This window comes from Lepisosteus platostomus, chromosome 15 (genome assembly GCF_059453375.1).
Source record: "Lepisosteus platostomus isolate fLepPlt1 chromosome 15, fLepPlt1.hap1, whole genome shotgun sequence".
Lineage (NCBI taxonomy): Eukaryota > Metazoa > Chordata > Actinopteri > Semionotiformes > Lepisosteidae > Lepisosteus > Lepisosteus platostomus.
In genome coordinates this window covers 16,600,104-16,612,448 of record NC_142625.1, presented here as the reverse complement: position 1 = coordinate 16,612,448, position 12,345 = coordinate 16,600,104, and the positions used below count along the sequence as shown (strand labels likewise).

General features: G+C 39.0%; 1 protein-coding gene and 1 long non-coding RNA gene across 2 annotated transcripts in view; one reads left to right on the top strand and one right to left on the bottom strand.

The window, feature by feature from the left end:
* Positions 1–1,418, bottom strand: part of tshz2 (teashirt zinc finger homeobox 2) — an 80,480-nt gene extending 79,062 nt beyond the window's left edge. The window contains exon 1 of the mRNA XM_088607742.1: positions 1,283–1,418. Coding sequence (XP_088463868.1) covers positions 1,283–1,322 — 40 coding nt within the window. The 5' untranslated portion in view covers positions 1,323–1,418. The remainder of the gene's footprint in view (positions 1–1,282) is intronic.
* LOC148648094 (uncharacterized) overlaps positions 1,224–12,345 on the top strand; it is a 29,159-nt gene continuing 18,037 nt past the window's right edge. The window contains exons 1-2 of the long non-coding RNA XR_015926708.1: positions 1,224–1,358; positions 11,715–11,824. This is a non-coding gene — a long non-coding RNA (uncharacterized LOC148648094). The remainder of the gene's footprint in view (positions 1,359–11,714; positions 11,825–12,345) is intronic.

Below are 12,345 nucleotides of genomic sequence, written 5' to 3'. Positions count from 1 at the left end.
GGTTACCATAGCGAGTGATTTATTGATATTTATCAGGAATGGATAGATCAAAGACCGCCAGGTGACAGGCGATCAATCAAGTGTCAAATCAAAAGCTCGCAATCAAACGGAAAAACGGCATTTAGTGGGTGGTTCCGCCGCAAGAAAAATGAACTTTCATGTCTGAGTGCCCAAAACTTTTATAAAAACATAAATCAAAACAATGTTTTCATAGCTGCCTAGAAGATCTTATTAGAAAATCACGCTTGGTAAACGCCCATGTATTAATATACTAATAAAGTACACTATCAAGGCAGGTCTGAAGTCAGCTTTTTAGTTGAAGTGGAAAACAATATTTTATTTCAACCCAAAAAGTTGTTTCCTCTACAGATATTGGACTTACTACTTACGTGCTTTTCAAAATAAGTTTACAACAGCTCATGTCTCGAAAGTCACTGACAGATTATCTACAGTAAATTAACAAATCGTCTGGTAGGATAAAATTACGCGAATTTCTTTTGATTTTCAGATAAGATTATTTATTGGAGTCCATTGTAAGTTTAACTATTATATTGATTCCCTAGTCTGCTTGGTTGTTAAAGGCATACCGATTTCAAATCGTTTCCCTGAGGCATTATTAAGAACAGTAATACAGCTCTTAAACTAGACGCTACTACGAGGCTAAAAGACAAAATTCTAAGGAAAACACCCTAAGGAGTACATTTCTAGGATCCTAGAAGACATGAATACTGTACATGTCAAACAAAACATATAATCGTTAATAGTAGTACTGATTTAAAACATTTTGGTAAAGAGTAATTTTGAAAAAAAATGTACTCTATACATTTAAACAGACGAGTTTACAATGAAAAAAGTTCTTGATTATACAATAATTTAGATAAACTGTACAATAAGTGTCATATTGGTAAACATTCCTATTAACCAACAAAGGAAAGAATATCAGTAAATACGGGAGCTTGTTTGAACCTGAAGCTAAAAAGTGCCGGATGTGGATTTCACGCACACAAAAGCGTCTGAGTTTAACCACAGGAGCGCAGTTCACCTTATTCTAGGTACAAGAGTTAAATCCTAAATACAAAAAGGGGGATCCGGGGTGTAATATCTTTTTTTTATGTACACAGGAACAACACTCTCCCCGTTTCGGGGCGGAAAAAAAGAGATAAAGTTACTGTCGACTTATGAACGGGGAGGATCTAAGAAAGAGCAAAACGGAACGTGTACTTTTAGAAATAAAAGAAAACGAGGGACAAGTGTGATGCCCCCAAAAGATGTGTCCTCTTACCCGCTGCCCGTTTCGGAGCTTGTTGTTTTCTCCTTGGCATCTTTGCACCTTCGCAGCTCACGTTGACTCTGCCCAGGTAAAATGCGTATGCGGTCTCAGATAGTCCATACAGAACGGAAAGAGCCTCTCTTTTGATCTCGGCACTCTTGGTCTTTCCTTTAATCCAGTATCAGAAATGACTGAAGAAAAGAAGGGGGTGTAGGGGGGGGGACAAAAAGCAGATCAGAGATCGGAGCCCTTTTTGGTGTTTTTAATGTTCCCCGATCTATGGCGGATTGTTTCTCCTTTTGCTAAGCGAAGCTGGGAGCGCTTGCTGACAGATGCCAGTCTCTCTCTGTGTGTGTGATACATGTAAAGAAAGGACAGAGTGGAGTGCTTGGATGTAATACTATAACATTCACACAGCACAGGCAGGGTGAGGCGATGCCAGCAAACATCGATCCACAGAACAAACTGAACATTAAAAACTCCTCCCTCCTCGCCTGGACTTGATGATGGCAGCGAGACATTTGTTACACTAGATAACCACAAGCTTATTAAAGAGACAGCGATCGGAGAGAGCGCAAGCAAGAAACAGAGATCCTCTGTTCCATTTTTATAAACTTTGTGGAAGTGCTGCTTTGCTGCGGTGCGAGAGGTAGTTGGGCAAGAAATACACATATTACAAAGTCTGCACGCTGTAGAAACTAATGTTATTTAAACCTGACGCTGTAGGAAGACGGATGGAGGAAGTGTCCACTACTACAAGACCGCATTTTCGCCTTCACCGATCTCAAGACTGAAACGTCAGATTTCCATTTTGTTTGGGACCGTGGACGGACATATAACGGTTATTTCTCTTTCCAGCTTTCGTGCTTACACGACTGTAAACAAACCGTTTTTTTTTACCATGTCATACGTTGTTGTGTTATTATGAGAAATGACCGTCACACGTGCTCACTGCCGGTTTTAGTATTTCTGACTGTACAGTCACTAATACAAAATGGTGTGAAAGGAAAAAAAAAACCTTCGAAGTACATAATGGTTTTGTTGTAGCACCAGCCTTGAGACGTGTAGTTGGGCTAACGCGAAGAGTTGTTTTTTTTTTTTAAAACGAATTGCTTTCATTTTAAGTACAAAAGGTATCGGGAAGCTGTTTTCCCACATATCTGCTGTACGTGATCCAGTTGCAATCTCCGTTATGTTAAAACTAAAAGCCTTAGTTACGGTGTAAATACACAATGTTGAGTTACAAATCACTGCAAACGTGATTCGCTCGATTTTCAACAGCAAGCGAAAAAGAAGTAAAAGGAGCAAACAGAAGTATGCAAATCAATCAATCCAGACAGATCATTCCCATTGAAGTTTACCATTTAAAGACATGGTGCAATGCTCGCGTTCTCCTCTGATGTAATAAATATGTAATATTTCAATTTCATTACTTGTACAGGCGCTGTTTCAGGAGCGGAGCGTTTGAAGTTCAGGGCATTGTTTAGAATTATGCAAAGCCTCACCCATAAAGTGTTATCCTTTGGCGACAAAATGTGAAAAACCTAACCATTAGTGGAGAACACGAATGCAAAGATATCTTTTACTGCATCAGACTGAAAGCGGCAGGAGATATCTTTGAATTGCAGTCACAATCTGAACCTTAGGTCGCTCTGCGCTTGGTTCACACTATTATATGTATAACGGATTCTCTTTCTCAGGTCGTTTGAGTTCAAAGTTAAACTACATTTGTAACGCTTAAAAACTGCACTTCTTAACCATGTTCCCGACGAGACTGCACACGCCAGGATTAAGTTGTAAAACGAAGAGGAAAACCCTCATTCCACTTTGTTACCGGGTTAATTTAATATTCCCTGATTATTCCTTTGCAACATACAGCTGTCAGTCATTAGCTGTGTCTAAAGCTCCTCTTGAACTCCAGCTGAACCCACGTTTATCAATCATTGCTCTGAATCCACCCCAGCCATACCTGTCTGACAGCTTTTAACACACTGTGTACGAAATCTGCTCAAACTGACAGGCCCTCACACAACCCGATTCTCTTACATGATATTTGCGAGCGTGCACCGTTCTGGAGCTGTTGTACAGTCGGTGTCGAAACCAAGTCCAACTTATTTAACCCACCTCTGACGGGAATGAACGGGCATGGCCGCTTCCCTCTGTACAGTATACAAAAGGGGAAGACACCAAGGCTTTCAAAATCTGTAGCTTGTAATTAAGTGCAGTGTATTAGCTACAAATAGTGACCGAGATGTCATAGCAAGCATTGTTTTTTTTCATGTCTGGCCCAAATTAATGAAGTGGAAAAACGATGAAAGGTGTTCAGGAGAGTGCGTGGAAGCGAGCACGGAGCTGGCTGAAAGGTCTTCATGCTATTACCCGTAAACTCGGCAACACCGTACCGAAAGATACCAGGGAGTCGTGCTTTAATCCCTAGAGTTACTTTTCTACAAGTTTTTTTTCTCCTGATTTAATTTTTTTCTTCTACATTCTAATTTCGTGACCTGCTTCATGATTTTCTTCAAAATTTGTTTTTGTGCAATGTTTTTTTTTATGGATTTGAAGGTGCTTTGGGATTCTGATTGCTTTTGAAGCTGCTGCACAAAATACAGTTTACTATTATTCAGCCTCAGAAACACCATTTCACGTAGTAATCGCTAAGCATGGTAAATTAAAGAAATGTCCAGAAACAGGTCATAAAAATATATATTTTGATAGTGAAGTTTTTAGAAAACGTGCTAGGGATAGCCATTCCATTGTCAGCAAGCAATTAATTCCTGGTAAGGGTTGCTGCAACCTGGGGTTTGTTGTGCATATTTCAGGCACTAGGGTGGAATATGCCTTGTGCACCAATCCATCTGGCTGACATATTAGCAGGCACACAAGAAGAATCTAAAGACACCAGTCAGCCTAACCAATGTGTATCTGGAACGCGAGAGGAAACCAGGACACCTAGACAAAACCCACCCAGACACCCAGAGAGGACATGCAAACTCCACATAGAGGGGTCCCAGGTCCAGAATCAAATCCAGGGCCTAGAAGGTGTATTAGCTACCATGCCCCCATACTGCCCATCCCTTATATCGGAATAATCTGAAAATTAGCAACATACAAAGACCTATCATATGAAAAAAGTATTAATCACCCATCCGGTGCAGTATTTTCACTGTATATCTCTGTCTTTGGCATACATATAAACATAAGAAAGATGCTAAGCGAGAGAAAACCATTTGGCTCATCCAGCTGTGTGGGTTGCTCACCCATCTCTTAAAGCTTTTGTGTGCAGGGTCCCAGGAAGTTAGTTTCACCTGCCTGGCTGTGGGCACAGTCTTCTGAATAACCTAACTCACATGGCCAAGCTACCTGTCTTTATGTCTGTATGGTATTGTGCTTGCTGTTTTGTCACAGTTGTATTACCTCTGCTCTGTTCCAGTTGTCGGGGCTCTGTGTAGATTGCTGTGTAGATTGCTTGCTGACATTTTTTTTTTGCAGTCGATGCTTATCTTTAATGTACTGGGATGTTATTGTGTCTTTAATGTAGCAAACTGAACACTGCTGCCACAGCAAAGTTCTTCAACTGTCCAGCATTGCATTGTGGGACCATCAGCTTAGTTGGTTTTAGGCCAAGTTGAATCCTCTGTGTATTTCCTGGCAGTCCTTTGATTTCCATATGTCTGTTTTGATTAACGTTCTTCGCATCAGTGTGTTCTACAGGCACCTAGCTTCTAAATTGCAGTTCTAGCTGGGTGTGCATTTGGGGTTATTTGTAAGGTGCCCTACGCTAAAATAGTGCAAACACCTTTTGTTCCTCCCATGTGCTCCACATACGGCACAGCAGCTAAACCACTGTGAGACTTTTGGGAGAAAACCTCAATATGTCATACACTTGTTAACTGTGCAATGTACCAGGAAACACAGATTTATGCATTCATTTCCAGCTGTAGATGCAGATATCAAAGGAAATGATAAAGGAAATCAATCACGCAAGACACTTTATTTAAGAAGGTATCACTCAGGAACTACTAAATGTACCACTGTATTGTGAGAAGACACACCCAGGAGCAAGGTGCTTTTCTTGGTGGTTCTGCAAATTATAGCATTGACTCGTCTTGAAGGAGACAGCTTTTCAGGCACTTGATATAATTTAATATGCATTTCTCAAGGGAACTCCTGTTAGAACTGAAATGCCTTTCTGAGCTGTTTATGACCAGATGGTATGAAGGCACTAGTGGACAAATACAAGGGGTTAACCGGGGTCAACCCTGAAGTAAAACTATTTTTTGCGATGGGCAGAGTCTTGAAAAAGTAGAGAACACCCCTCTCCCATCATCATACCTTTGCTGAAATATAGTTCTGTATTGAATTGTAGAGGAGGGCAACTCAGATACATTAATTAACATTGCTAAAAAAAGCAAAACATATTGCAAAATGCTAAAAGCAATTTCTGAAATCCACTCACAGTGTGAACAGCATGCTGTTCCTATTTTCTGAGCCTCAATTGCACCTGCTTTGCTTGCCAAATTTACATCTTAACTGTTTTCAGCATTGTTCTGTGACATTATACCTGTCTGCATCTACGGGGATCAACTATTAGTTACACAGGTTTGCTACAAAATGTTTTATGCATCCAGGCTAATTAAAATGCACAACCCCTGGTGAACAGACTACGGCCTGGGGAATCTACAACTGTTTTTGATTCAAAACTGAAATTAGATGTTAGTGATTGAAATGAATTTGGGACTTCAGCTGCATAATATGCAGTGTGAAACAGTTCAAGGTATTGTTTGTAGTAGAGTCTCATACTGGAAAACAATTAACTCGTAGATTAAAATAGGCAAAAAAACACCAGTTTCATTACACCCAAGACTCAGGTATTTTATATCTATTGAAAGACATTTTAAAAATATGAGAGACTATTTTATTCTACTGAATGATGCTGAACATTTGGCAAATATTGCTTCATCAATAAGTAAAAATGAATCAATACATGATTTTGGTTGTGAAATTGTTTACACAATAAAGGTAGTATGATTTTTTAGTAACTGTCTTCAAAACCTATTTTCATTGTATGTGATATTCAGCGTCTTTCAGGAAGTGAACTGAAACACATCTTTATAATGTTTATATTTGAAAAACTATGCGGAAGATTTCATCTGAGAAAAATAGAAGTTATCAGTTCTGCAAAGTGATCTGTGGTTCATTCTCATGGTAACATTACGAAAACTGTTGCAGCCCCTTGATACCATAAGTATAACATTATGATCCCCAAATGTTAGGATGGAAAATATTGAACTGCAGTTCATGTGCAGGAGGTATAAGTGTTTTTTTTTCTAGGAAACAATCCCTCATTACATTACTTTACATGTTCAGCTTGAGACTGGGTGGTAGTTAATGTTATTTTAAAGTCTGCATTACAGCAAATGGTGTTCCTTAGTCTCTCTTGGATTTTTGAACAAGGAAGTGGCTCTGACATACAAAAGAAATCCCAGCCAGAAACCGTTACTTTTGAATAAGATTTTATATATTTTGGAAAAATAGGGTTACTAAAGAACAAGGCTTTTGTAGATGTCAAATTTAAAAGGACACGGAGTTTGAGGATTCACAGAATGAACAACATCTGTGTATCCCCAACATTTATACAACTTTGGATCCTTACTGTTAACGGACCTTTTTTTGTAAATGAGAAATTCACATTTCTTGCATTTGTAGTGCCACCAGTCATTAAAACCTTCCACAGACATTATCCAGAACAATAGGACAGTGATTATTTCTTAATGAAGTGCATCTGCACCATTTCACCATTGCTTGATGACGATCACAACATCCTACCTAGCTTTCTGTAATAAAAGTGCTTCTAGTTTTGTGCCAACGGGGCCTGCTTTCACACATCTCTGTTGAAATAAAGCTGTAAAGGCAGACATCATGGGATCAATGAAAAAAAAAACAACAACACATGTTTTGTTTCCAGGATATGATATGAATGGTCTCTTTCTTTCTTTTTTCCAGTCCATTAACATCCATGCAACTAATACTGGCAGCATCAACTCTATGATCTATTTCTTACACCACATCACTAAAGCTTCTTTATGGAATGATTTCAGCATGCATGCTTGATTTTACAACTCTGCACAAGGACTGACACACATACTGTACGTGCACACACTGATGCAAAAACAAGACATGGCTGTTTGTGAAAAGTGGTTCTTTGTGTTCAAACATTATAAGTAAGATGAAGGTAGAATAAAACACTTTTGTCAGTCTCTGATCTGACAAAACCTGTGTTTGATAGTTTACAGTATATCAAAATAAAGGTCTGGTTAATTTCTCTTGCTGTACAGGGGTTGGCAGCACAGTGTTGCAGTGGTTAGCATTGCTGTTTTTACAAGACTCCTGGGGTGAATGTTGAATGTTCTCCCCATATTCGCATGGGTTTCCTCTGGGTGCTCCAGTTTCCTCCCACAGGCCAAGGACATACTGGTAGGTCAATTGGCTTCTGAGAGAACTGGCCCTGGAGTGTTTGTGTGCCCTGTGATGGACAGGCATCCTGTCCAGGGTGCACCATGGATGTACCTACTGTATGTTAGATTAATTTGTCAGGAGAGCTATTGACATGCAAACAAACCTACAAACTTACACCCTCACAGGTAACTGACATGCACCTGCACATTGGTATATTGCATGGAAAGTCAGAGAGAATAGTTATGATTGGAGGCTGATGTATGACAAATTCTACACCATGGGCTGGTTTTAGAAAGAGCTAATCAGAGTTCAGCAATGAACGAGTATCAGGTCATACATTTTTTTTACAGGACTTTCACATTTCAGGTCTACCTTCGCACGTCTGTGCCCTTTTTAGCTTTATGTTTAAAGTGAAAGTGAAAAGTCTGTCTTGGGCCGTTGACTCGCAGGGCACTCCTCCACTGCATATTGACAACAGGCAATGTAAGAACTGTGGCAGACCAATGGCAGATGCACATGAAACAACTTTTTAGGTCTTTCGTTAACTTCTTTAAAAGAACAATTTGAATTTCATCACAGGAACCCCCATGGTTAGTTGTGGAGAAAACGAATCTTGACTGTGTGACACAAAGGTAGGCTCCTTAGGTCCAGAGAAAACCTTGAGCATGAAAATGGCTAGAAAAAAACTGAAAAAAATTGAAAAAAACCCCAGCAAAAGTCATTTGGAACAGGCTGTGGAATATGCTCTAACCAAGAAGCATTTAGCTACATCTAGTACTTTATTTTGCAGCAAGCTAAAGGAGACAGACACTTTAGTATAGACCACTGTCAATGATCCAATTTGAACACATATCCAGATCAGCTAGATTTTCCCACACAGCTTACAAACAGGCTTAATGTCATAAACCGATTATATATGTGTGTTTATTATATTTAATATTAATTAAACATTTTTAAAATGACCTTGTTAGCATTTTACAGAGGGTGATGGCTTGAAAATGTGTTGAAAGTGTGTGACATTGATGTTCCGCACATGACATGGTAAAGCCCTCCAGTACCTCCACTGTTCCTCATACAGCTACCCTTTCCTGTTTACATTGAGCTCCAGAACCATATGATTTATAGATTGAGGACCGGTGACAATTCAAAACAATTTGTGAATTTTGAATGTGTTCGTGTCCACAATGATTTACACAGTGATGTGTGAGGAAAATATTTACTCAGCAGCTGCTGGTGCAATCTCTTATACCTTGCTTTTACATCTCATCTGGGGGACAAAGAACAGGGAGATTCAAGTTACCGCCTCCTACAGGGAATCACTGGCAGAGCCACTGAAACGTTTCCGGTAGCAAACCCTTTGGCCTAACCATCACCAGATCACCTGGCTTTATCACAGTTATGAGTTAATCACGATAAAGACAAGAAAATGAATGATTGGAAGTATATTGGGCGGCTCTGAACATTTTTAAACCAAAACTCGTGGGATTATATCACTTTCCAAACAAATCCTGTTCCCATTAATCCTATTTTGCAGTTGATTTTGACTTACTTTTCACCTATGGTGAGGTTGGTTGTTTCATTGGTCAAAATACAGGCACTGTTGTAAACCTTGGTACAACAGGAGAACAGAGTGAGAACTGAGAATGTGATAATGGCACACTACCGACTACTACTTTTTTCTGTGGGTTTTTGTGTGTCCATCTGCTTTTTGAGTGATGTTGCAGTACTTCTAACTATGTTTAGTTCGTGCAATTGGGTTCCAATTTTTGGCCTTTTCTCAGACACAAGCAAACAAGCCACACACCTGAACCACAAGTCAAACCTATTACTCCAAAAGTTTGTTTTGTAACCTACACCAAGAAAGTTGTTTGATATGGAGCTTTAAACAAAGTGGTGTCACCAGTTACATTGTAACAACCCTGTTATACATACAACTTAGATATCAGAAGTCTAATTTCAGTACCGGCTAACACCATGCAAATATGAGTTCCTTCTGGAGCTTTCTGTTGAATAATTGTAAATGGTTTATTTATTAAGATGGTAGTTTTTATGTAAAGAAACTTAATGGGGTTACAATTGTTATGATGCAGTGTGTATACATACAATAAAAACACTGTAACTGACATACATAATTTATATTGTGCACCAGAAGGTTTAGCTGTTTGCTTTGTGCAATACAGGGATTTACAAAGTGTATTATATAGAATAGATGGAGTAAAAAGTAAAACATACTACATGCAAAAAGAAAATGCAGTTGATTAAAAATAAATATAAATTAAAGTAGTACAGAAGGCAGACCAGTGCCAAAGGTTTTTAGAAAATCCAGGTGACTTTTTGTACATACCTTTCCCCTAAATGGAGCTAGTGGAACATTTCTTTGCTGTCTTTCAGTTCAGAATTAACGTTGGGCCTGTCAGAGTTTCGACAGCAGAGTTTCACATTTGTCTGGGGTTCTGTGGAAAGGACATGTGTGGGTTCAGACCACCTGCAGCTCTTGTTGGCAGACGGATACAAGCCATTTCCACCTCAATGTAAGACCCTTCCTGATAGCTGTGTGTTCTTATGTGTGTGGAAAGCAACAGGGTAGGTTTGTTGAGAAAGTGGAAACAGGTTAACATTACTGATACAAATAAAAAACACAACACCCAATAATACAATAATTATACACAATTGTCAAACTAGAAAACCACCCAGACAGTTTGCTGCTTCTTGCTTGTTGCTATCTTGTCTATGTGCATGCAACATTTTCTAAAAGCTTATACCAATTCAATGTTGTGGGAAATCTCATCAAGCAATCACAGAAAATGTGGCTTTAAAAACACATATCAAGCAATGCTGAGTTTTCAATTAACAAATTATACACTATCAGAACAATAACATAATAAAATTAGCTTTGGGTGTAGCCTCCCTGGCCATTAACACAATCCTGGCAGGTCTGAGGCAAACACCTAATCAGCCTCTGGGGGAGTGCTTTGGGACATTCACCACTCATTCAGAGGAGCTGCTGAAGGCAAGCCAGTTGCAGTTGTCCTTTGTGATGGCAGTGCACGTTGGTTTCACAAGTGTTCCTCTGGTCAAAATCTCACCATGACTAGATCATGACTTTGGGTTCCTGAGGAAATGCCATTGTAATCCTAGCACTCTGTCTTGCATTGTCCTACTGGAAGAATGAACACATCTGGTTTTACTTGCAGGAATGGAAAAACTGTTGGCTCAAGGATGTCATCAATGTACCATTGAGCTGAAAGACTGTCATTTCAGTTCAGAAAGCTTGTCTGTGCCTGAATCGTTCTTGTACTACAATGATGCGACCTTACTTCATCATTGTTCCACTGCCCAATTGGTTGTCTTGAATAATGCAACAGCCCACATAAGAGTCACCCCTAAGTCTCCACACATGTTGCCTTCTGTCAGGTCTGACAAGTACTAAACAGCATTCATCTGTGAATAAAGTACTGCACGGCACTTTCTGGCACAATCCTCTCTGCTGCCACCTCAGTTGATCTTTGGCTAACAGAAGATGATGATTTCATCTCTCAGCTGTCAACATCATACCTGTATGCCCTCCAAGTATGCAGAGTACGTTCATATAGACAGAAAGGTGAAGCTGTTTATGCATTGTTTTTTCTTCTTAAATTAAAATCCAAGGTTAAATCTTTCTAGATTTCTTGTTTTATAGACACTGGAGTCTGAACATGATTATCTGATTACATGAAGAAGATGTATATGACAGTCCTATTTTCCTTGTGACGATCCTCTGCCTTCCAGAACTTCTCTGCCCCTCACAGAACTGATTTTATTGATTTGCCTGTTGAGTGTTGAAGAAATCTCATTGTCTTCAAAGGAATGAGTAAAGGTTAATGTACTTTGAGCCTTCTGTTGATTTTCCACACCTGAAAAATGCTCAACAGCTACAAAGTTTTTGTATTGTATATTTTCTTTCTCCTTTTTAGCATGGAATTAACCTTTACCCATTCCTTTGCAGCCAACACACACTGATGCACCTCTTTCAAACATCTCAGTCTCTGGGTATCTTGTGGAATATGCTCTAACCAAGATGCACCCTCGTGATGCCAACAGCACAATAACCAGCAGGTGAAGTATTCCTCAAGTTAGTCTTGGATGTAACTTTCTCTGTGCTTGTTAATTAAAGTAATGTCTTTATGAATTATACTGATTCTAAATCATCTCATTTTAGCTTGAATCAAATGACAACTACTGAGAATCCTGCATTTTTATGAAATTACATCACTTGAGCTCAGAAGTTGTGTTATCCCTAGAAAAAAATACTTAAACAAGCCTGAAAACTATTTGATTACTTAACAAATAGTATTATATATGTCCTCAACAAGCGACAACAAAATGCCTTTTCATTGTACTTCAAAATAAATGATTCATTAGCAGTTACTGTTAAGAACGTAAAAACAATTACAATTAAGAAGAGGCCATTTGACCAATCTAGTTAATTTAGCAGTGAAACATAAAGAGGTTTGGGGAAAAAAAGCTTCTCAGACAATTAGATTAACACAATGTTTGAGAAACCTGACAAACTGGACAATCTTTTTTTGTGAACTCAACAGAGCGAAGATCGGCAAGAACAAATTTGTTCTGTTGTG